The 20,301-nt window shown below is 42.0% G+C and overlaps 1 protein-coding gene across 9 annotated transcripts in view; it reads left to right on the top strand.

The window, feature by feature from the left end:
• Nucleotides 1–20,301, top strand: part of tam (DNA polymerase gamma, catalytic subunit tam) — a 76,816-nt gene that overhangs the window by 28,006 nt on the left and 28,509 nt on the right. For all 9 annotated transcript variants that reach the window (XM_067094402.1, XM_067094403.1, XM_067094401.1 and 6 more), the window contains exons 4-6: nucleotides 9,510–9,703; nucleotides 11,368–11,589; nucleotides 12,353–12,599. In XM_067094402.1, the coding sequence (XP_066950503.1) occupies nucleotides 9,510–9,703; nucleotides 11,368–11,589; nucleotides 12,353–12,599 (663 nt within the window). The remainder of the gene's footprint in view (nucleotides 1–9,509; nucleotides 9,704–11,367; nucleotides 11,590–12,352; nucleotides 12,600–20,301) is intronic.

Here is a 20,301-nt window from a genome sequence, read left to right as displayed (position 1 = left end):
TCCAGAATGCCAGGACTGGGATGACCATCAGTGGAAGGCTTTTAGTTCTCATTTAGATAAGCTTGATAGAGATAGAAAGAGGAAGGCGGCTCTTAGAGCCAAAAATAGAGCTAGTATAGAGGCTATTCCTTTGACTTAAGTGGTCGAGATTAGTGCTATATCTGCCCCTCTGTCTTTGTCTCCCATCCTTAGCCCTCCTGATGTCTTACTGCATACTCCTTTACCAAGTTTTCATGCTTCTGATCTCAACACCATTGCCAGTCTCTAATCTAGGTTGATAAAAATTTTGAGTTCCTGGCCAATATGGTCATGGAATTAGGTATGTCATTTCAAAGCTTTTGTAGACAAATCTTCGAGTGTACCCAGTGCCAGTACGATGCAGAGTGAGTGTTGTGCTTTCTGAGGAGGTGGCTGTCCGTCCTACCAGTGCTCCTAGATGAAGGTCCCTGTCCCATTTCCCCGAACCGGGGAGAAGACATACCGGAGGTCGAAGGGAAGCTGGTATGTTTTGCCCATGGGCGGTCAGCCCCTCCGTCGAGCCTGTTGCCCAGTTCCAGGCTGCGATGGAGCGCCACATGAAAGGCATCTCTTTTAGCACTCATTGTCTGTTGTCAGATTCTGAGGATTCTTCGTCTGATGGGAGGTGTCATCAGTGTTGGTCTTACACCTCTCGTCCTTTGAAGAGGCATTCTGCTGGTGGGGATAGCTCTCTGCCTCCTGTCAAGAAGTTTAAGGAGGTCAGTGTGATTCCCCAACCATCCTGCAGCTTTGCTGTTTCTCCTCCTGTTTCGTCGGTGCGGCATTGACAGTCTACTTGGGACAGTCCAGAGTCTCTTGGATGTGGAGAACGTCCGGTTGTGTCGCCAAAGTGCTTGGACCCTCATCGTAAGTGCGCATCACCTCAACCTAAGAGTTCTCATGTTCCTGAGCGCCTACCTTCTCCCAAGCTCCTGGCGCCAGCTGCGCAGACTCAGGCTTCTGTACCAGCTTGTTTGGTGCCAACTAACACTTGCTCAACGCCAGCTGTGGACCACTTGGCGCCTCCTCTGAAGCGCTTGGCACCATCGTCCCCTCGTCCACTTGCATCAACTCAAGAAGATTCTTCTTTAGCCCCGATTTGGCACTAGCTAGAGGACCTGATGGGTTTCTTGAAGAAGAAGACTGTTGCCAAGAATGAGGAAACCTATCTTTCATGTAGCTCGTTTGATGAGGAAGAAGCTGACTATGATTCTGCCCCTTCCTCTGCTTATTTGAACCTTCTCAGATTCTTTTTAGTGAAGTTCCCAGATTTTTTCAGCTTACGCCTCCGGATTTGCCCACATCAGCCTTTCTAATGAGGAAGCAAGCAAGTGACTCTTGCCTCCCCAAGTTAGCCCTCTCCTCTTCCTCGAAGAGAGCTTTGAAAGAGGTTGACGAGTGGTTGGCTTCTAAGAGGGACTCAGGCAAGGCTATATTTGCCTTCCCTCCTTCTAAGCTACTCAAGAGAAGGTACTGTTTTTATGCCACTGGAGAAGCTCCTTCCTTGGGAGTGTCTGCCTCCTCCCAGGGGGACTTCTCCAGCTTGGTCGACACTATGTGGCGCACTGCTTTCGCCTCTGCTAAGGCGATGTTCTCCTCTCCAGAGTTGGATCATCTTGGAAGGAACATCTTCAAGGTTCTGGAGATCTTAAGTTTCCTTGACTGGACGGTGGGAGCACTGGCAAGGAAGATTGAGAACTGTCCAGTCCTGGCAGAAGACTTTGCCTTGGATTGGTTGAATGTAATGTCTTGTGCAGACAAGGTGGTGAGGGATGGCTCTGCAGAGCTTGCATCATTGTATGCAAAGGGCCCTCTGAAGAAGTGGGAGTTGTGTGGCTATTTTGCTACCAGAGGAGTTTCCACGACTCAGAAATCAGCTCTTATGTTTGCTCTGCTCAACAAGACCCACCTCTTCCCTCAGGACACCGTGAAAGAGGTTCTGTCTGAATTGCAAAAGAAATCGACCCACGATTGGGAGTGACTCTGGACTCTTGGGTTTTTTGGGCTTTTCTCTCCTCCAAAAGAGTCAAGTCATGTCTCCTAACTGTTCAAGAGTTTCTCAGTCTCTCGACCTGCTCAGCTTTTCAATGGATGAGCCCTCTCGGCACTTTGGCCTTGGTGGAACAGTTTGTGAAGTTGGGCAAGCTTCACATGAGGCCTTTGCAATCCTTCCTGAAGCCGAATTGGTGCAGGAAGGCTCAGTCAGACTCCGTCGTCTTCCCGGTCATGTCGGAGATCAAGGAGGATCTTTGATGGTGGTTATCAGAGGAAAGACGTCAGGAAGGGATCTCTCTCCTCCCTCTGAACCCCAGCCTAAAATTCTTTTCCGACGCTACAGACGTAGGTTGGGGAGCTCTGCTGGGAACTTGGAAGGTCTCTGGGATGTGGACATTGGACCAGAAGTTGCTACACATCAGTGTCAGAGAACTAAAAGCCAATCACCTGGGCCTTCAAGCATTTGCTCCGCTAGTTTCAGGGAAAATTGTAGCAATCTACTCGGGACAGCACCACAGCTCTGTCCAATGTCCGCAAACAGGGAGGCACCCACTCCTTCGCTCTCTGCGAGGCAGCGAAGGACCTCCCTCTCTAGGCGGAGCAGATACAAGTCAAGATTCTCCACTGCTTTGTTCAGGGAAAAATGAACTTCCCGGCGGATGAGCTGAGCCGTGGTCGCCAGGTATTGCCGACAAAGTGGACCTTTGACTCCAAAGGCTTTGGGGCAAGCCTTCCATAGATCTCTTCGCAACATCACGGAACAACCGCCTTCCTTTTTTTTTGCTCTCTAGTCCCAGACCTTCTGGCTTGGGCGACAGATGCCATGCTTTTGGACTGGACAGGCCTCGATGTTAATGCCTCCCCTCCATTTGTGTTGATCCGAGAGGTGCTGAACAAGCTCATGTCTCATCGAAATGTCTCAATGACTCTCATTGCTCCATTCTAGCCAAGAAAAGAATGGTTTCCGGACCTGCTGCGACGGCTTGTGGACTTTCTGAGGCAGCTTCCAAAAAAACAGTCACTGCTCAAACAGCACCATTATCTTAGGTATCATCAAGGATTGTCTGCTCTGGCCCTGACAGGATTCAGACTGTCAGAAGCCTCGTCATAGCAAAAGGATTTTCGTGAAGGGCTGCGGAAGCTGTTGCTAGATGTTGAAGAGCTGCTTCTGGCAGGCTCTACCAGTCCAAGTGGACAGTATTCTGAAGATGGTGTGGACAGAATAACATTTCTTCTGAAACCTCTGTGAGCCAGATAGCGGACTTCTTAGTCTTTTGAGGACCTCAAGGAGGTTGTCGCCCTCTACGATTAAGGGCTACAGGGCTATGCTTGGCTCAGTATTCAAGCATAGAGGCCTAAACTTGTCCGCAAGTCAGGATATTAGTGATCTCATTAAGTCTTTTGAGACTTCTAAAATAGACAATCCCGGTGCACTCTCCTGGAACTTGGACATCATTTTAAAGTGGCTCTCAAGCTCCTTTTAAGTCTGTCACCAAGAAGACTCTCTTCCTGGTAGCTCTGGCTACAGCGAGACAAGTTAGCAAGCTCCAAGTGATCAACAAGAAAGTTGAGTTTGTGCAAGGTAACGCAGTATGTTTCCTCTCGATTGGTTTCCTCACCAAGAATGAGGGCGTTTCCCATCCCTGGCTCCGGTCGTTCGTTATTAAGAGCCAGGAGGACATTGTTGGGCCAGAGGAAGAGGAGAGAGGAGAGACTTCTTCGCCTTGTGAGGGTCTTGCAGTACTACCTCCGCAAGACTGAGAAGATCAGGGGTCCCTTGAACAACCTCTGGCGTTCTGTTGGGAACCCTTCACGCCCACTTTCTAAGAATGCTCTATCTTTTTTCCTGAGGAGTCGGATCCCAGAAGCACATTCTCAGGTTCAAGAAGATGTCTTCCCAATCCTGAACGTTAAAACTCATGAGGTTCGAGCCGTTGCCACTTCTCTTGCTTTTCAACACACTATGTCCTCGTCTTTGATTGTACAGTCAACATTTTGGAGGTCTAAATCAGTGTTTGCTTCGCATTACCTTAAGGATGTTGAAGCGGTGTTTCTATTGTCTCCTCGCCTTGTTGTAAGTTTGTTGAATTGAGGGAAGCCGGGGGGTACAGTGTACCTGGAGTACCTGCCCGTTTTTTGGTTTGGGTGTTGGTTTTTGGTTTTTAATTGTGGGTGTAGGTGGCAACGTTGGTTTTTATTCTGGGCTGTGCCCAGGGCAAGGGCACTTTTTCTGTCTTTGTCAGCCATTGTTGAACTACCATGGCTGCAAAGTACCCAATGAAGTAGGGGTGACTCTTGGCCATCCAGCCACGCCCTCTACAGGTTAAGATGAGCGCTGACCATGGGCAGTAATTACCTGCAGCAGCTCTCTTACCAGGTAAGGTACAACAAGCATTGACCCAATGTTAGCAAACATTATTTTATTAATGTTTTGGATTAGATTACAGTATATCCATGTATTCCACCTCCTCTCAGTGTGGAGTCAGCTATGTAATTGCTTGGCAAGTCACTCATATAAAAATGACATTTTTATGATAAAATAAAGTTTTATATATACTTACTAAGAAATTACATAGTCAGAGCCCTCCCTCCTTCCCCACAGACGGACATCAGGGCTCAAACGTATTGAAGTTTCCTGCTGACTTGTACCTGTCAGTCTTGAGTGGGCGGGACCCTGTCACCTGTACTAGCAGTGGTGGTGCCACCGTGAAATTTGAATTTGTGGACTGCCGTGGTAGGAAGCTAGTAGTTATGTAATTGCTTGTTAAGTAGATATAAATCTTTATTTTATCATAGAAATGTCATTTTTGTAATATGCTCAGTCATCAAATGAGTGTATTTTTATGTCATTTTGCATTTATGACAGTACAGAACTGCTGCCAATGTATTTTATATTTTGTTCATGAGACTTACCTGTCAGATATATATATAGCTGTATTCTCCGAAGTCCGACAGAATTTCAAAAACTCGTGGCACACGCAGTGGGGCCAGGTGGTTAGTACCCATTCCCGCCGCTGGGAGGCGGGTATCAGGAACCATTCCCATTTTCTATTCAGATTTTCTCTGTCGCCGGTACTGTCAACATCTGTTTTCATTACCTTCGTCTTTGGATTTCGTAAACTTGTTATTTTCCACTTTAGTATTCTTTTTTACTTTTGGTTTTTTTCTTTGGATTGTGGATTGGCATACGCTTTTGTGGACTGTTTTTGGATTTGCTTTTGATTGCTCTTTGGATGATGTCTGGATCTGGAGAAGTTTGTTTTCCTGGGAAGACTGCATCTCAGACCGCTCCAGTTTTTCCTGGCGGAAAACTGGATAAACAAGGAGGATCTAGAGGAGACCCTGAGGATCTCTCCCGTCGTCAAGGATCACCTGAGGTGGTGGCTCGATCCCTCGAGGTTGGCATAAGGGGTTTCTCTCCACCTTCAGAGCCCCGACCTAGTGTTGTTTTCCGACGCGTCCAGGGAGGGATGGGGAGCAACACTAGGGGGGGAGGAAGTGTCAGGCACCTGGAGAGGGGAACAGGTGTCCTGGCACATCAATCTCAAAGAGTTAGGGGCGATTCTGCTGGCCCTGCAATTCTTCGAGAGCCAAGTATCAGGCCGAGTGATACAGGTAAACTCGGACAACACCCCAGCCCTGGCATACCTCAAGAAACAGGGAGGAACTCGCTCCCGGTCCCTGTTTGTCCTAGCGAAGGAAATCCTGCTTTGGGCCCATGCTTGGGGGACCACGATCCTTACGAGGTTCGTGGCAGGAGTGGAGAATGTCTGCGCGGACCTTCTCAGTCGGCAGCGTCAACTTCTTCCGACCGAGTGGACCCTTCACGAGGAGGTGTGTCAGGAGCTGTGGAGGTTATGGAGACGTCCCTGGGTGGATCTCTTCGCGACGTCCAGGACTAAGAGGCTTCCTCTATACTGCTCTCCCGTACTAGATCCAGGAGCAGTAGCAGTAGATGCCCTCCTCTGGGATTGGAAGGGAATGGATCTCTCGCCTTTCCTCCCTTCAAGATTCTGGGGAGGTCATCAGGAAGTTAAATGAGTCGGAAGGGACGAGGATGACGTTGATTGCCCCCTTTTGGCCAGTGGCAGAATGGTTCACAGAGGTCATGGCCTTCCTGGTGGACTTCCCAAGAACGCTTCCCCTGAGAGTCGATCTGCTCAGGCAGCCCCACTGATAGGTACCACAAAACCTCCCCCTCTCTGAGTCTGACTGCATTCAGACTATCACGAGAAGTTGGCGAGAGCGAGGTTTTTCAAGAGAAGTGGCAGGGCTATCGCCAGCGCCAGGAGACCCTCCTCCAATGTGGTATACCAATCAAAGTGGGCCAATTTCAGGAAATGGTGCAGAAGCAAGGGGATTTCCTCAACCACGACCTCTGTGCCGCAGATAACAGACTTCCTGCTTCATGTTAGGGAGTAGGAAAAGCTGGCAGTCTCGACAATTAAAGGATATAGAAGTATGCTGTCAGCAGTCTTCAGACATAGAGGTCTAGACTTAGCCGACAACAAGGATCTTAACGATCTCTTGAGGTCCTTTGAGACTGCTAAGGTACCTCAGCCGAGGACGCCTTCCTGGAACCTGGATGTCGTCCTGAATTTTTTGATGTCGGATACATTCGAGCCTCTTCATTCGGCATCGCCCAGGAATGTGACAAGAAAGGCTATTTTCCTAACTGCTCTGGCGACGGCGAAGAGAGTTAGTGAAGTTCAAGCCATCAGCAAGCACATAGACTTTAGAGGGCATAATGCCGTATGCTCCCTTAGCCCTATGTTTCTCGCCAAGAACGAGAATCCTTCTACTCCTTGGCCCAAGAGTTTTGAGATCAAGGGTATGGCAGAAATTCTTGGGCAAGAGTAAGAGAGAGTCCTGTGCCCTGTCAGGGCTCTCAAATTCTACTTAGACAGGATGAAAGGAAGTCGAGGCCCGTCGGACAATCTGTGGTGTTCTGTCAAAAGGCCGGACTTGCCGATGTCCAAGAATGCTCGGACATTCTTTTTAAGAAGCACGATCAAGGAGGCTCATTCTACCTGCCAAGACAGCGACATGAGACTCCTGAAAGTCAAGGCTCACTTAGTGAGAGCCATTGCGACCTCGGTGGCTTTCCAGAAGAACATGTCCCTTAGCGATCTTCTGGGTACCACCTTCTGGCGAAGCGATTCTGTGTTCGCTTCACATTTCTTGCGGGACGTGAAGACGACATACGAAGACTGCTATTCGCTAGGACCATACGTTTCCGCATGTTGGGGGCAGAGAGCGATACTCATCCTATCCTTTAGAGGTTAGGAAGTAGTTTTTAATCTTGATTTTGTGTTTTATGGTTGTTGGGTTGGCCACCAGAGGTGGACGTCCCAGTCTTTAGCTTATACTAAGTTTAATAACTTAGATAGGCTCGGTCAGGTGGTTGGTCGTTGCTCCTTTTGCCCTCACAGTATGGTCTTATGATCTAGTCCCATTGTGGTCACGCCCCCGTGGACAGATCATCTAGAACTCACCAGCTATATAGGTCACTACCTTGCTGGAGACTCTAGTAAAGCAGAAGCAGGCTTGGGTGACAGTATCACGAAGTCGGCTATGCTTACAGGTAAGGAACCAAGGTGTCAGTCGCCTACATATATTTGTTTCCTAAATCCTATTCTGTCTCTTCCCACCTCCAATGGTGGGATTCAGCTATATGTATACCTGACAGGTAAGTCTCATGAACAAAATGATATTTTAATGATAAAATAAAGTTTGTTCATACTTACCTGGCAGATATATATAATCATAGTGCCCACCCACCTCCCCTCAGGAGACGGTGGCACTAGAAAATCTGAATAGAAAATGGGAATGGTTCCTGATACCCGCCTCCCAGCGGCGGGAATGGGTACTAACCACCTGGCCCCACTGCGTGTGCCACGAGTTTTTGAAATTCTGTCGGACTTCGGAGAATACAGCTATATATATATCTGCCAGGTAAGTATGAACAAACTTTATTTTATCATTAAAATATCATATTTACAATGTGTGCCCAGCAGTAACAAATGTCCAGGTTGGAAGAGAATGATAGTATAGCTTTAGCGGAAGTAATGAGCAGCAACAAAGTGTACTAGGACTTGGTTTCTCTCCTTGTGTACTTAAAAAAATGCAGAAAGGGCATTAATTAAAGGTGTTATATAAGATTGATTTTATTTTCTTGTAGTACACTTTGTAAAATACGATTTTTTATCACTCCATTTTTAATAAGTTTAGATGTCGTCAGGAATGGTAAGATTGAGATTTCAATTGTTTTAGAAAATTTCATATGCTGTGCATATAGAGGCATTGTTTGCATTTATGAATAATTCCTTTTTCTTACATGCTTTTGTTTAACTTGACTTCTGTGTCTGTGTGTCTGTCTGTCTGTCATCAAATCTTGTAACTCAATTTTGTACCTGTTTCCTTCGTCTGATGGACTTGAAATTTTGCATGGTTACTCAATCTCGGTGACAACACAACCTTACATGATCAGTGGGTTAGCAGTGACCTCTAGTGACCCTACAGTGACCTCTCCCAGTATCTCAGGATTTGTATGAAACTCTTCGGATTTTTCACAACTTCTTTGACTCGGTAGAATGAGTTAATAACTCCACTGATTTTTCAAACCCTCTTTAGAACGACAGGATATCAATTTCATTAGCGACAATTATAAATTGGTTGGAATTTCTGTCAAAACTAAAAATTATAAAATAAAAAAAAAATTTTAAACATGCTTTTATTAATGTGGACTAAAAAATAAAAAATAATTTTCTGAGACACCAGGATTTTCTTACAATTAATCATGTCTATAAAAATAAAAGTGTGGGCCCCAAACAGGGAAGGAAATGCTACAAGAAAAGAAATACATTTTTTTATTTCGTGTAGCATTTCCTTCCATGTTTGGGGCCCGCGCTTTTATTGTTGTAGACATGATTAAATTGTAAGAAAATCCTGATGTGTCTCAAAAAATAATTTTTTACTTTTTAGTGTGTTTTAATGAAAGCATGTTTAAAAATTTTTTTTATTATATGTCTAGATACATATGTTATTTATTATTGACTAAGAACTACACTGTTCAGTAGTTAATTATCATTCCTATGGAGTTACTTCTTGAAAAGGAACTTGCTTTTCATTATAGAATAAGAACTGAACAATATTTTAATCACCAATTAATTGATACAATAGAGAACAGGACATAAAGACTTAGAGTAAAAGATCTGTGAATACATGAAATAGAAAAATAGTCCACGTTGTGAAATAATGATCAGTATATGGTTAGTAATCCAAATTCTATATTACCAAATGGTGCTGTTTCTTATGCTAGGCTTGTTAGGTTAGCTTAGGCTAGCCTAGGCTTGAAAGGTAAGGATCACTTGTGAAAATGTGAATTAAAAATATCTTTATTGTAAATGGTATATCAAGTTGTTTCCCAAAAGTTCTACAACATCGTTCTATAAATGTTAGATGAAATAAATTTGTAAATAGCCCCTATATTTCAGGTTACAAGTTTGTGGGTGCAGATGTAGATTCTCAAGAACTTTGGATTGCAGCAGTGCTTGGGGATGCATATTTTTCAAGTGAGCATGGGTCAACTGCTTTTGGATGGATGACTCTGCAAGGAAAGAAGTCTGATGGATCAGACATGCACAGTCGTACTGCAGAAATGGCAGGAATATCACGTGATCATGCAAAGGTCAGGTGTTTTGCAGTATTTGTGAAATTGTCGGTTACTGTTGTATCAAGGTGATGTTATTCCCAGAAACATTCCAATATTGGAAGAGTAAAATTGTATTTCTGTGTCATAATCATAGAACAAAAACCCATTTCACTTTTTTAAGCAGACTTCATGTTTGTGTAAGACTTTAATTTGTTTTAGTGCACATCTAGAAAGGATACATCAGACTTTACCATGAATTAATATTTTGTATAGCTTGAAGTAAAATTCATTTAAATTATTTTGGAAGTGTTCAGCTCAGTAAGCCTGTTTACTAAAGCAAGTTGCTAAATAAAAAAATGCTTCAGTAGAAAGCTTGTATGCATATATTTGCTCTGATTTGGACTTCCTTTTATGCCATGAAATATGTGAATACTGTGCACTCTTTCCCCCATATATGTGTGCCATTGGTTCCAGGCCCATTACTTGTATAATTAGCCCTTTTGTGTGACAAGGAATCATCTCAGTTGCTTCTGTAAATAAACCAAAGAAAATGCCAGTCAGCTGGCAGTACTGTTTATGCTTGGGTGTATTCCAGGGTCTCCAGCAGCTGTGTCTGTTATTTCTGTGCCTAGATAGAGTTAACTACTTATGAAATCCCGAGTGATTTACAGTTGCAATATTTTTGCAAGGAGCACCCTTGTTAATTTCTCTTTTCTATAATGTTTTTTGTGATTTATGAGTATTAGGCACATGTGTTTAAATGATTATTGAGATTTTTTTCTAGGAAGTGGGGTTTTGGGGATATGTTAACATCCACCTGATAACTCATGCACTTCCCTGGTATGCATTGTTGATTGGGTAACTTCAGATATGTTATCCATGGATGAGATACACAGACTATAACAACCTGCTTCACCAATAGGGTTCCAGTGTATCTCATGACCCTCATAGTAATCATGAGCTTTTGGGTACCTGACAATCATGTACTCCAGAAGATTTCCTTAATACTGTACCAAGAAGATACTTTTCATTGTAGCAGGTTCTGTTCATATTGTGGTTTATGTCAGCATCTTGAATCCTTCCTCTTTAGTAATTATTCAAGCTATGTAAAGAAATAGGTGATAACACCAATGAGATATTTTAAGCGAAATTATTTTTTTAATACAAGTCCTTTTCTCTCATAGTAATTCCCCTCCTCCTGACCCATCTGTTTCTTCATACTTGATACAGATAGTGTGATCAGTGATCTAGTTTGCCACCATTGGGCCTTTGGAACCCTGTGTGCATGTGCCATACACTGGTAGTTAGGAGGACTGCGTCTTTCCTGTGGGCATGCAGTGTGTGAGATTTGAGTGAATGCATTAAATAGGTTATATAAATGTACAAAAATAGGTTTATATTGAAAAAGTAAAATTTGTTTTGAAAAATTTGATATATTAATGGGAGTTCCCTCCTCATATCACTTTTGATTAATTGGTTGTGTATTAGCCGTAGCTTGTTACGAAGCAGTGACAGTTTTAATATAGAGTAACGGATCCTTGCTCTTAAGGGATGCTAAGCTTAGGGTATGCCTGGAAACTTCTTTTGTTTATAGATAACTCACTTCTCAATTAGCACTTCATTGTACTAAACATTATAATGTAATTAGAATAAGATTTGTGTTTATGGAATCTAAAAATTAATTTTTATACATTTTTCAGGTTATTAATTATGGGAGAATTTATGGAGCTGGTGTCAAGTTTATTCAACGTCTACTCAAGCAGTTTAATCATAAGCTCTCTGATGAGGATGCTCAAAAACGTGCAACATCATTATTCGAAGCTACCAAAGGAAAGAAGGGATGGCTATTAAGTGATAAAGGCGAGGAATTAGCTGCGGAAATACTGTACCCTTATAATGGAGAAGCCATGTCTAGAAAAGAAGTATGATACTTGCTTTTTTTAAGTTGTCTTCAAATGCTTGACTTTTCAAAGAAATAAATTCTTGTTACAGTACATTTGTATAAGTAAAAGTGCAAGATTTTATCTGCAGGCGTGATGAAACTGAAAATGAAGATGCTTTTTAGACAGGATGGTAACCAAATTATCTATGGCAATAATAGACATTGTAACAAAATACTATAGATATGTACCTACTCATTTTATGGTAAATGTCAACTATTCATCTTTTTTGGTATCCCAGGGAATGCATAGGACCTGGGTAAATTCTTGCCATGAATTTCTTTTGTGTGCAAATTTCCTCAGGTCATCCCAATATTCCTCTTTTACTTCCCTCTCATTGTTCATAGTCATCTCTCTTAGTCATACTCTTACCATGCACCAATTTTTCTTTGTAAATACTGTATGATGTGATCTACACTGTCACACAGTGATTAGTGTAAGTATTCCAATTCAGTTATTTCTGTTACCCTCTTGTGTGTTACCACCTGCCACTTAATTCATAATACCCTTTTCAAGAATTTGTTTTGAAATGCTACCAACTTCTTTTCCTTAAAAACTGAGCTGTACCGTGACTTGCATCAGCATTGGTCTAACCTTCAAAATATAGTCTAATTTTGTGTGTACTGATAGTGCATTATCGTTCCACACTGGTTTTTGCATTCCAGTTGCATGTCTTACCTATTTTAGTGATTTATCTTTCAAGACAATCATACCTGTAAAATTTGTTTTATGCTTCTTTTTTCAGGTGAATGCACTGTTAAGGAAAGCTGAGCAGTGTGGAATAGAGGCTACTTTTGATGAAGTTGTAGAAGGGTCACCTGTTTGGGTTGGTGGCTCTGAGTCTCACATGTTCAATTGCCTTGAAGCTGTTGCAAGATCAGACACTCCAAGAACTCCTGCATTGGGAGCTCGCATAACTCGGGCCCTCGAACCTAAATTTATAGATGATCAGTTTATGACTAGCAGAGTTAACTGGGTTGTTCAGAGCTCAGGTGAGTTTTATTAATTGACTATTTCAGTATTTTTTTTTCATTTATGGTAAAAATGCTTAAAAATACAAAACACTATAAATGTTTCTTCTTTGTTCTCTATACATCTAGCTATCCAATTTATTTATCATAATTTTTTCCAATTTTGCCTTATTCAGAATTATCTTCAGGCCAGCCAAATGAACAGGGGAATTGTTACTCAATGGTTTGTCAGATTAAAGAGCTTTTTTATTAATTATAATTATCTATTATTCGAAATAGAAAATTCACAGTGGTGCACTTGAAATATGTCACAAACACCTGAATGCAGTTCATATAACTCTGAACTTTCAGAAGTGTACACATATGTTTAGTGTTTCTTTGTCAATTTAAAATTCTGATGTGAGGTAGTATCTGGTGAAGGAGTTTTACCAGGTAATACAGTACAGTACTTTTATTATTCTGATTTTAAGGTTTTCAAGAATGTTTACTAATTCTAATTTTAGCCATTATCAAAGACAAAACAGGTTTTGACATAAGAAAAAACTATTTTTGGTAGTAGCTGTTGAGTCCTCAAGGAGTTACCCCCCATGGTGTGCCGAAGTTCCTCGTTGGATGGGTCGGTGTAGTTCTCGGCTAGCACTCTGCTGGGCCTGTGTTCGAGTCTCTGGCCAGCCAGTGAAGAATTAGAGGAATTTATTTGTGGTGATAGAAATTCATTTCTCCTTATAATGTGGTTCGGATTCCACATAAAATAAGTCTAATCCTTCAGGCCAGCCCTAAGAGAGCTGTTAATCAGCTCAGTGGTCTGGTTAAACTGAGGTATACTTAACTTAACCCCATAGTGTGCCAGCACTCCATGGTGACTAGACCAGTATCAAAGAAATATTTTTCTAGCCTGGTCTTGTAGCTGGGTATTGTGTTGTAATGAAAACACTATTACACGTGATAGAGTATAATGGACTCAAAGATAAGAGGGCATTTTCACTTATCTTCAGTGAAGCTGAACCCAGTTTTTCCTGCGTTGAAAAATGCAAGAAGTGACAGTTGCGCATGCGTGGCTGCCATCTTGTGTACGATCAGGGCAGGCAAAAGACCAGCTCCATTACTCCCTGCAGGTCAGTGTAGGTTGATCCCTTGCCCAAATCCTATGCCTTTTGTCAGGGAGGTGGGAGGGTTTTTAGGACTCAACAGCAACTACCAAAAATAGGTTTTTCCTAGGTCAAAACCTGTTTTTTGATAGCGTAGTTGCTTGTTTCGTCCTCAATGAGTTTACAAAAGAAATTGACAGGTGACAAAAGGCTTAAGCTCTCAAAATTTTAATCCCAAACAACCCAAAGAAAAAACATTTATGGTCCGAGGTCAAGCCTCAAGTTTCAAGCCCTATTACTTATTCTAAAAAACCTTTTGGGGTTTTGGTAACAAGAAACGAGAAACTAAATAAGAACTTGCATTTTTAGGGTGAAGTTCTGTAGTCAATTAACTAAGCATGCTGGGTGTGGTTGCAGTCTTTTCATTTCCTCCTCAGCAATAGTCAGCATACTCACCTGTAAGGATCTCCTGGTTTTCTGCTGTAGAGCCTATGGGGTCAGGACTAACCACACCACCTACCGACATGCAGTGTAGACGAGTTTGTTTGAGCTCATGGCAGTAATGTTTTAAGAATACTGTCTCTGGTACCCACCCTGTACTTTCGGAGATTTCTTCGAAAGAGATATATCTGAAGAAGGCCAATGACGTACTTGCTTTCCTAATGTCATGTGACCTAGGAAAGGAGTGTGGGGGTTGCTTTTTTAATGAGGGACACTAAAATTATTCTTAGCCCATGTAGAGAGAGTGGTTTATTTGTGCTAGGGTGTAGGAAAATCGGATCTTCTGGGATGTTTGCCGTGATCTCTAGGTAAGCCCTGAGTGCTTGAGCTGGGCATAATGTTTTGTCTGCTAAATTGAGTTTTCTTATAAGAATAGATTTCCTTCTTAAAGGATCCTCATTCACAGCCAGGAACGATGGGTCTGGGGACAATAATAATTGATTATCAGCAGTGTGTGTGATATATCGTCCCCATCTAAGAGAGCCCAGTTCACTAATACGAGCCCCTGATGCTAATGCAATCAGGAAGATCACCTTATGTAGCTTGTGAGTTGCGGTTGTATTGGGTCCGCTGAATTGAGGGGTAGATAGAAGTCCAAGTACCTTGTTTAGGGACCAAGTAATTGGGAGTCTTTTGGGAGCGGGTCTTTGTAGAGCAAAAGACCACTGAAGGGAAGTAACAAATTCTCTGCTGGAGTCAATCCCGAATCCATAAAGCAAGGGTTCTGTTAATGCTGCCTTGTATGCCATGATTGTTGTAACGGCAAGGCGTTTGTCTTCAAAAAGATATATCAAAATTTAAAAGAGTTTCTGTAGAAATTTCAACTGGGCTCTCAGTATGGATATAATCTAACCATATCTTCCATACGAATTGGAATTGTTAGATAGATGACGTCTGTAATTTTTACACCAGGTACCTGGCAATGTTGGGTGAATAGTTTTCTTGGTAGATAATGTTTAAAAAATCCATATGTGAAGGCCTTGGCTCAGAATGGAGGATGCATAAACGATTTTCCCTCCTACTTTCTGGGATAGAACAGCGGATGACAGTGGAATTGATCTTTTCGCCTATTATTGAAGTGATAGGAACCAATGCCTGTTTGGCCAATTTGAGGCTATTAAGTAAGCTGTTTCTTTGAACGTTGGAATCTGGGACACTGGAGGAAAAAGATATATTGTCCTCCACTTGTTCCAGTCTTGTAGGAAGGCATCTCTTGCTATTGCGTGATTGTCCAAATTCGGAGGTTCATATACTGGGAGTTTGTGATTCTTGTAGGTGGCGTACATGTCCACTTCTGGTTGTGGAAGCATGTTGGCTAATGTTTGAAAAGAGTGGTTGTCCAACATCCAATCTGTTGAGGCTGTCATTTTCCTCGATAGATAGTCTGCTATTACATTGAGAGACCCTGTGAGGTGAATTGCAGACAGGTGCCACTTCTTTACTTGTGCCTTCCTCAGAGTAGCTGACCACCTCCCTGCCCCCTGGCGATCCTCCCAATGTCCTCCCCAACCTGTCAGTGAGGCATCTGTGTGTATTGTCACCCTTACAGATGGAGAGTCAGGGTGACCTGTTTCACCAGAGATTCCTTTCAGGTCCAAGGCTGAAGTATATTCCCAACATTTTGATTCTTTTGGTGAGATTGGTCTCGCATCTTTTTCCTTGCTTGCAATAGCCAAAATTTGTTCACGTTTTTTTATTGCAATCCGAGTATTGGATCTACTACTGATGCAAACTGCAGTAGACCCATCATGCGTTCTAATTGCCGTCTGGAAACTCTGGGCTGCTCTAGGAACCTTTTGAGGTTTTCCTTATTCTGTTCTGAGTTTTGATGGGGAGAGACAACAGACCCTGAAGAGTATCCCAGCACAGTCCCAGCCACTGAAAGCTTCTGCTGGGCATGAGGCGGGATTTTTTCCAATTTATTATAAAACCTTTTGACTGGAGTCTGTTGACCACTGTTCATAGGTTTTTCTACTATTCTTTTCTTGTGGCCCCCCAGATTAACCAGTTGTCTAGGTAAGCTGTTAGATTTATTTCTTTTTTCCTGAGTTCCTGGACAACTACCGTTGTTAATTTTGTAAAAATTCTTGTGGCAATGTTTAGTTCAAAAGGCATGACTTTGAACCTGTACGTCTCTTTCCCTATCCGGAACCCTAGGAAGGGGCGAAAGGGCGAGGCAATAGGAACATGCCAGCATGCGTCTTTCAGATCTGTAGAAACTGTCCAATACCCTTTTGGAATGACTGAACGTACTTGGGCAACATTAGTCATTTGAAACTTTTGGCAAACAATGTACTTATTCATTGTTGATAGGTCAAGATCACTCTTTGTTTGGAGGAATCCTTTTTGGGAACACTGAAGAGACGTGCTTGGTGGCGAGTATACATGTTTCTCTATGGCACCTTTTAATAGGGCCTTCTGCACGTAATCTTCTAGAGAGGGGTTTGGTGCTAGAAAGAACCCCTTGAAAGGCGGGGGAGGATGAGACCATTTCCACCCCAGCCCGTTGAGAACAATGCTGTGTACCTTTTCCTTTGATAGGCATTCCAGGCGTTGCTTTTCCTTGTCCTTTGTAAGATGGTTTTTGGACCTTATGAAAAGGATGCCCTTGCTGATGTGGCTGTTTCTGTCCTTTTGAAGGGCGTTGTCCCTTCTTACTACCTACCTGTTTATGAGGAAAAGTTTTGGAGGTGACTGCAGGCTTATATAATTTTTGATCAAAGTGAGCCTTTTTTGAATTGGGTCAAGGAAAATTTCGGGTTTTTTGGTTTCCTGAATTCTCCTTTTCCCAGAAGAGTGTACACACTACAATTTTGTCATGCATGCTCGTTGACTTGAGTTACAATAGAATCGTCAAACAGGTCCCTACAGAAGGGGTTAGACTGTAATAAAGCAGTTACATTAGGAAGTGACTTGTTGGAGCCTTCCAGTGTTTCTATTTGCGCTTTTAAGTGCCAGTCTAAAAAGTCATAGAGTGCTTCCCATAGGGTTCTCATAAGACTTTTAGCTACAACACCAAAAAGTGTCCTGGAATCCTCTGGAAGCCTTCTGTTGGCAACTTCTAGCAAGGTGGAAGAGGTTAAGATACTAAGGAGAAGAGTCCTAGCACGGAATTCTGACGAAGCTGTCTCATCTTAGATTCTTCTCATAGGGGTCCCAGATTGCTGAATAGCAACATCCAAGGGGAGCTTTTTCTTTTCAAAAGGGAGTTGGAGTGTTGTCCACTCCTTGGTGGAATTTTTCGAAACCGGGAGGACTGTGGTGAATGGTTTTAGTTTTGCCATTGACTCCAGTTTTCTAGTTACTACATAATTCTGAAAGTTTGTCTTCACATGGTTAATTATTTTAAAGGTGAAGGGACAGAAGGCTGGGGATACTTGGTGAGCATTGAGGTTTCTCCATGTCTGGCAAAGGTGGTATCAGGTGCCATTCTGTATTAGGGAATGCTGCCCTGTCTCTAAACTCCACATATACAACTTTGATCATGGTTTTTCTCTCATTAATTAGATACCATCAGGAGAGAAAATACACATTTAAGTGTCCCGCCAAGGATTATCAGTATCATCAGGGTAGAATATTGGAGCCCCTGATAAGTTCTGACCTGAAGCTTTATAGTCTGAACTGGCTGTTTTGTTGGCTCCAGTTGGAGTTCTAACCTTGGATCTTGTTTGGTCAGAGTTTGTTTCCTCTCTCCCTTTTCAACTGCAGGATGCAGTACTTTTACACTTTGGAGTATTTATCGCTGACTTGATTTCTTTAATTTCCTGTTCAGAATCATGCAATATGTCCATTATATATTGCTGTTCTTTGGCAAGGGCATCTTTGATATTACTCATATTTTCCTTACAGAACTGATCAAATGCTCCCTTTTGGGGGAGTATGCATAATCTGACAGCATCCACAGCTGAACTGTGACTGCCTGTTATGTAGGGGGGCAGAGGTCCTGGGTGAGTTACTATAACCCTCTGAAAATGTAGTCATTTCAATTGGGGTTAATTGAATTCCTTTTTGGGGAAAGGACCCTGATCAGCTTCTGAGAGTCACATGGGGGATTGAATTCCCATGCTTAGCTGAAGGTAGTGTCCCTGATCCTTTTGGGTTCAGCAAGGTCATTTCAGTAGCAATATGAACGTCATTTGTAAGATAATCACCTCCAAGAGGAACTTCCTCTATTTCCTCCGTAGGGTTAACCTGCGAGGTATTTTGGACTGATGTTACTGGGTTTTGGCCCAAATATAGATCTTCTAAGAAGGGGTTAAATATTTGCTGGTGGAGTTCTACTGGAAAGATATAATCTCCCCCTTCCTCCCCCTTGCTGAACCTTAGGACCCATCGTGACAGCTTGAAATGAGCAGTCTCGTCCTTAAAACTTGCTACCAAGAGCACACTGAAGGTTTCGCACATACCTGGCGACCAAGCAAATCTGCCTTGTTTTTTGCAGGGACTCTGCTCATGGCAGGTGGAATGGGCCATACCCACTGACAGAAAGCGAACCGAGCAGTTTACTACGGAACACTTGAGCTTAGGGTCCTGCATAATGGTGGCCTTGTAGTGAAAGAACCAAGTTATTGGAAACTAAGTTGTTTTTAAAAACGGACACATTTGTAAAACCCTGTGCCGATAGCATATTACATCTTACAGGTTAGTTTGATTACTGGTGTGTAAATGTAATACCTTTTATAAAATATCCAAGTTGACTTAAACCATTTCAGGTTTAGGTTGACCCTGACAGCATATAGGGCTGCATTACTTAAACTGTGAGTCCCTTTGCAATGGCTATGTGAAATTTCAATTCTAAATTGTCATGCCATATTGACTAATCTTCTATAAACTAATTTGTTTAATAACTAACCCAAGCTACTGTTTTATATGGCTTAAGTTAATCCTTCTATTATAATCTATGTTAATCTAAGCATAGAAGATCTCTTAAAGGATTCTTTCTTAACCTATTCTAAGCTGTTTCTTATTCTAGGTTTAATTAAAAACCTGAGGATATAAACTACACAGAAATTAATCTTATTATAATCTGGTTTTTTGTTTTATGTAGCGGAGACTACCATTTTGTCTGATACTCAGCCCCGCTGTTTCTAAATTAACAGTAGGAACATTCCCTTAATAAGGGATTTCTTTTTAATCTAGTTAGGTTATTGCCTGTTCTAGGTTTATATCACCTGTAAGGCTATAGGCTTCGTAGGACCTTACCAATGATACTGACCCTAGAATACTGTTTATATGTACTCTAGGCTTCCCTTACCAATGTTATTAATTGTAGAATACTGTTAATATGTACTCCTAGGCTTATTGTTCTTTCTTAGCCTAGTATAGGGTATCAGCTAATCCAGAATTTTATAGATCACACTTAAATGTAAAGGCTACATAAAACTAGCAACTTGCTAATAAGTAAACACATACTTAGGCTACTGTTTTTGTCTAGATCAGGTTGATCACCTCCCTTGATTGTATCCAATCCTAGGTCACTTTGTCTATTATATAAAATAGTAACCCAATAATATATAATCTTATAGCCAGGTTATCACTTACTCTAATCTAGGATACTGCCTGATCTGGACTAGATAATTCACAAGGGTATGATTACATAAAACACAATTGCCTTGGTATGTAGCCTTAAGGCTAGGCTACCATCTCATCTGGCACAGGTTACTATTTTCATTTAGTTCTAGATTACTGTCTAGGGAAATGATTGTCCAATAATGGGATGTTTTGTAAAAGTTTATCAGTTAAACTTATATAGATACTCCTGGTCCTGGATTATTTTAGATCATACTTAAGTATAGAGGCTATATAGAGGGAAAATTATAGTTTCCTGTTTTTCAAATTCTAGGATCCTTGATGTAAACTAGGCTGCTGCCTAGGACCATAAAAGAATATGTCTAAAAAGGTTCTTACTTACCTTAAGTTGGGTCACTACCTGATCCAGGTTATTTAAATCACCTTTAGGATATGTAATCCTAGGATATAGGCTACGGACAACATCTACTGTATTTACATTATTCACACTGAATTTGTTAGGCTACCGTCTCATGTAGGCCACTGCCTAGGCTATTGTGGACATTGTTATCAGAAAGGATTATCTAAATTAATAATAAATTGTGGAACATTTCTTTAGTTACACT

This window comes from Macrobrachium rosenbergii, chromosome 50 (genome assembly GCF_040412425.1).
Source record: "Macrobrachium rosenbergii isolate ZJJX-2024 chromosome 50, ASM4041242v1, whole genome shotgun sequence".
Lineage (NCBI taxonomy): Eukaryota > Metazoa > Arthropoda > Malacostraca > Decapoda > Palaemonidae > Macrobrachium > Macrobrachium rosenbergii.
The sequence above is the reverse complement of the archived record's forward strand: the minus strand, read 5'-3'. Positions and strand labels throughout refer to the sequence as shown.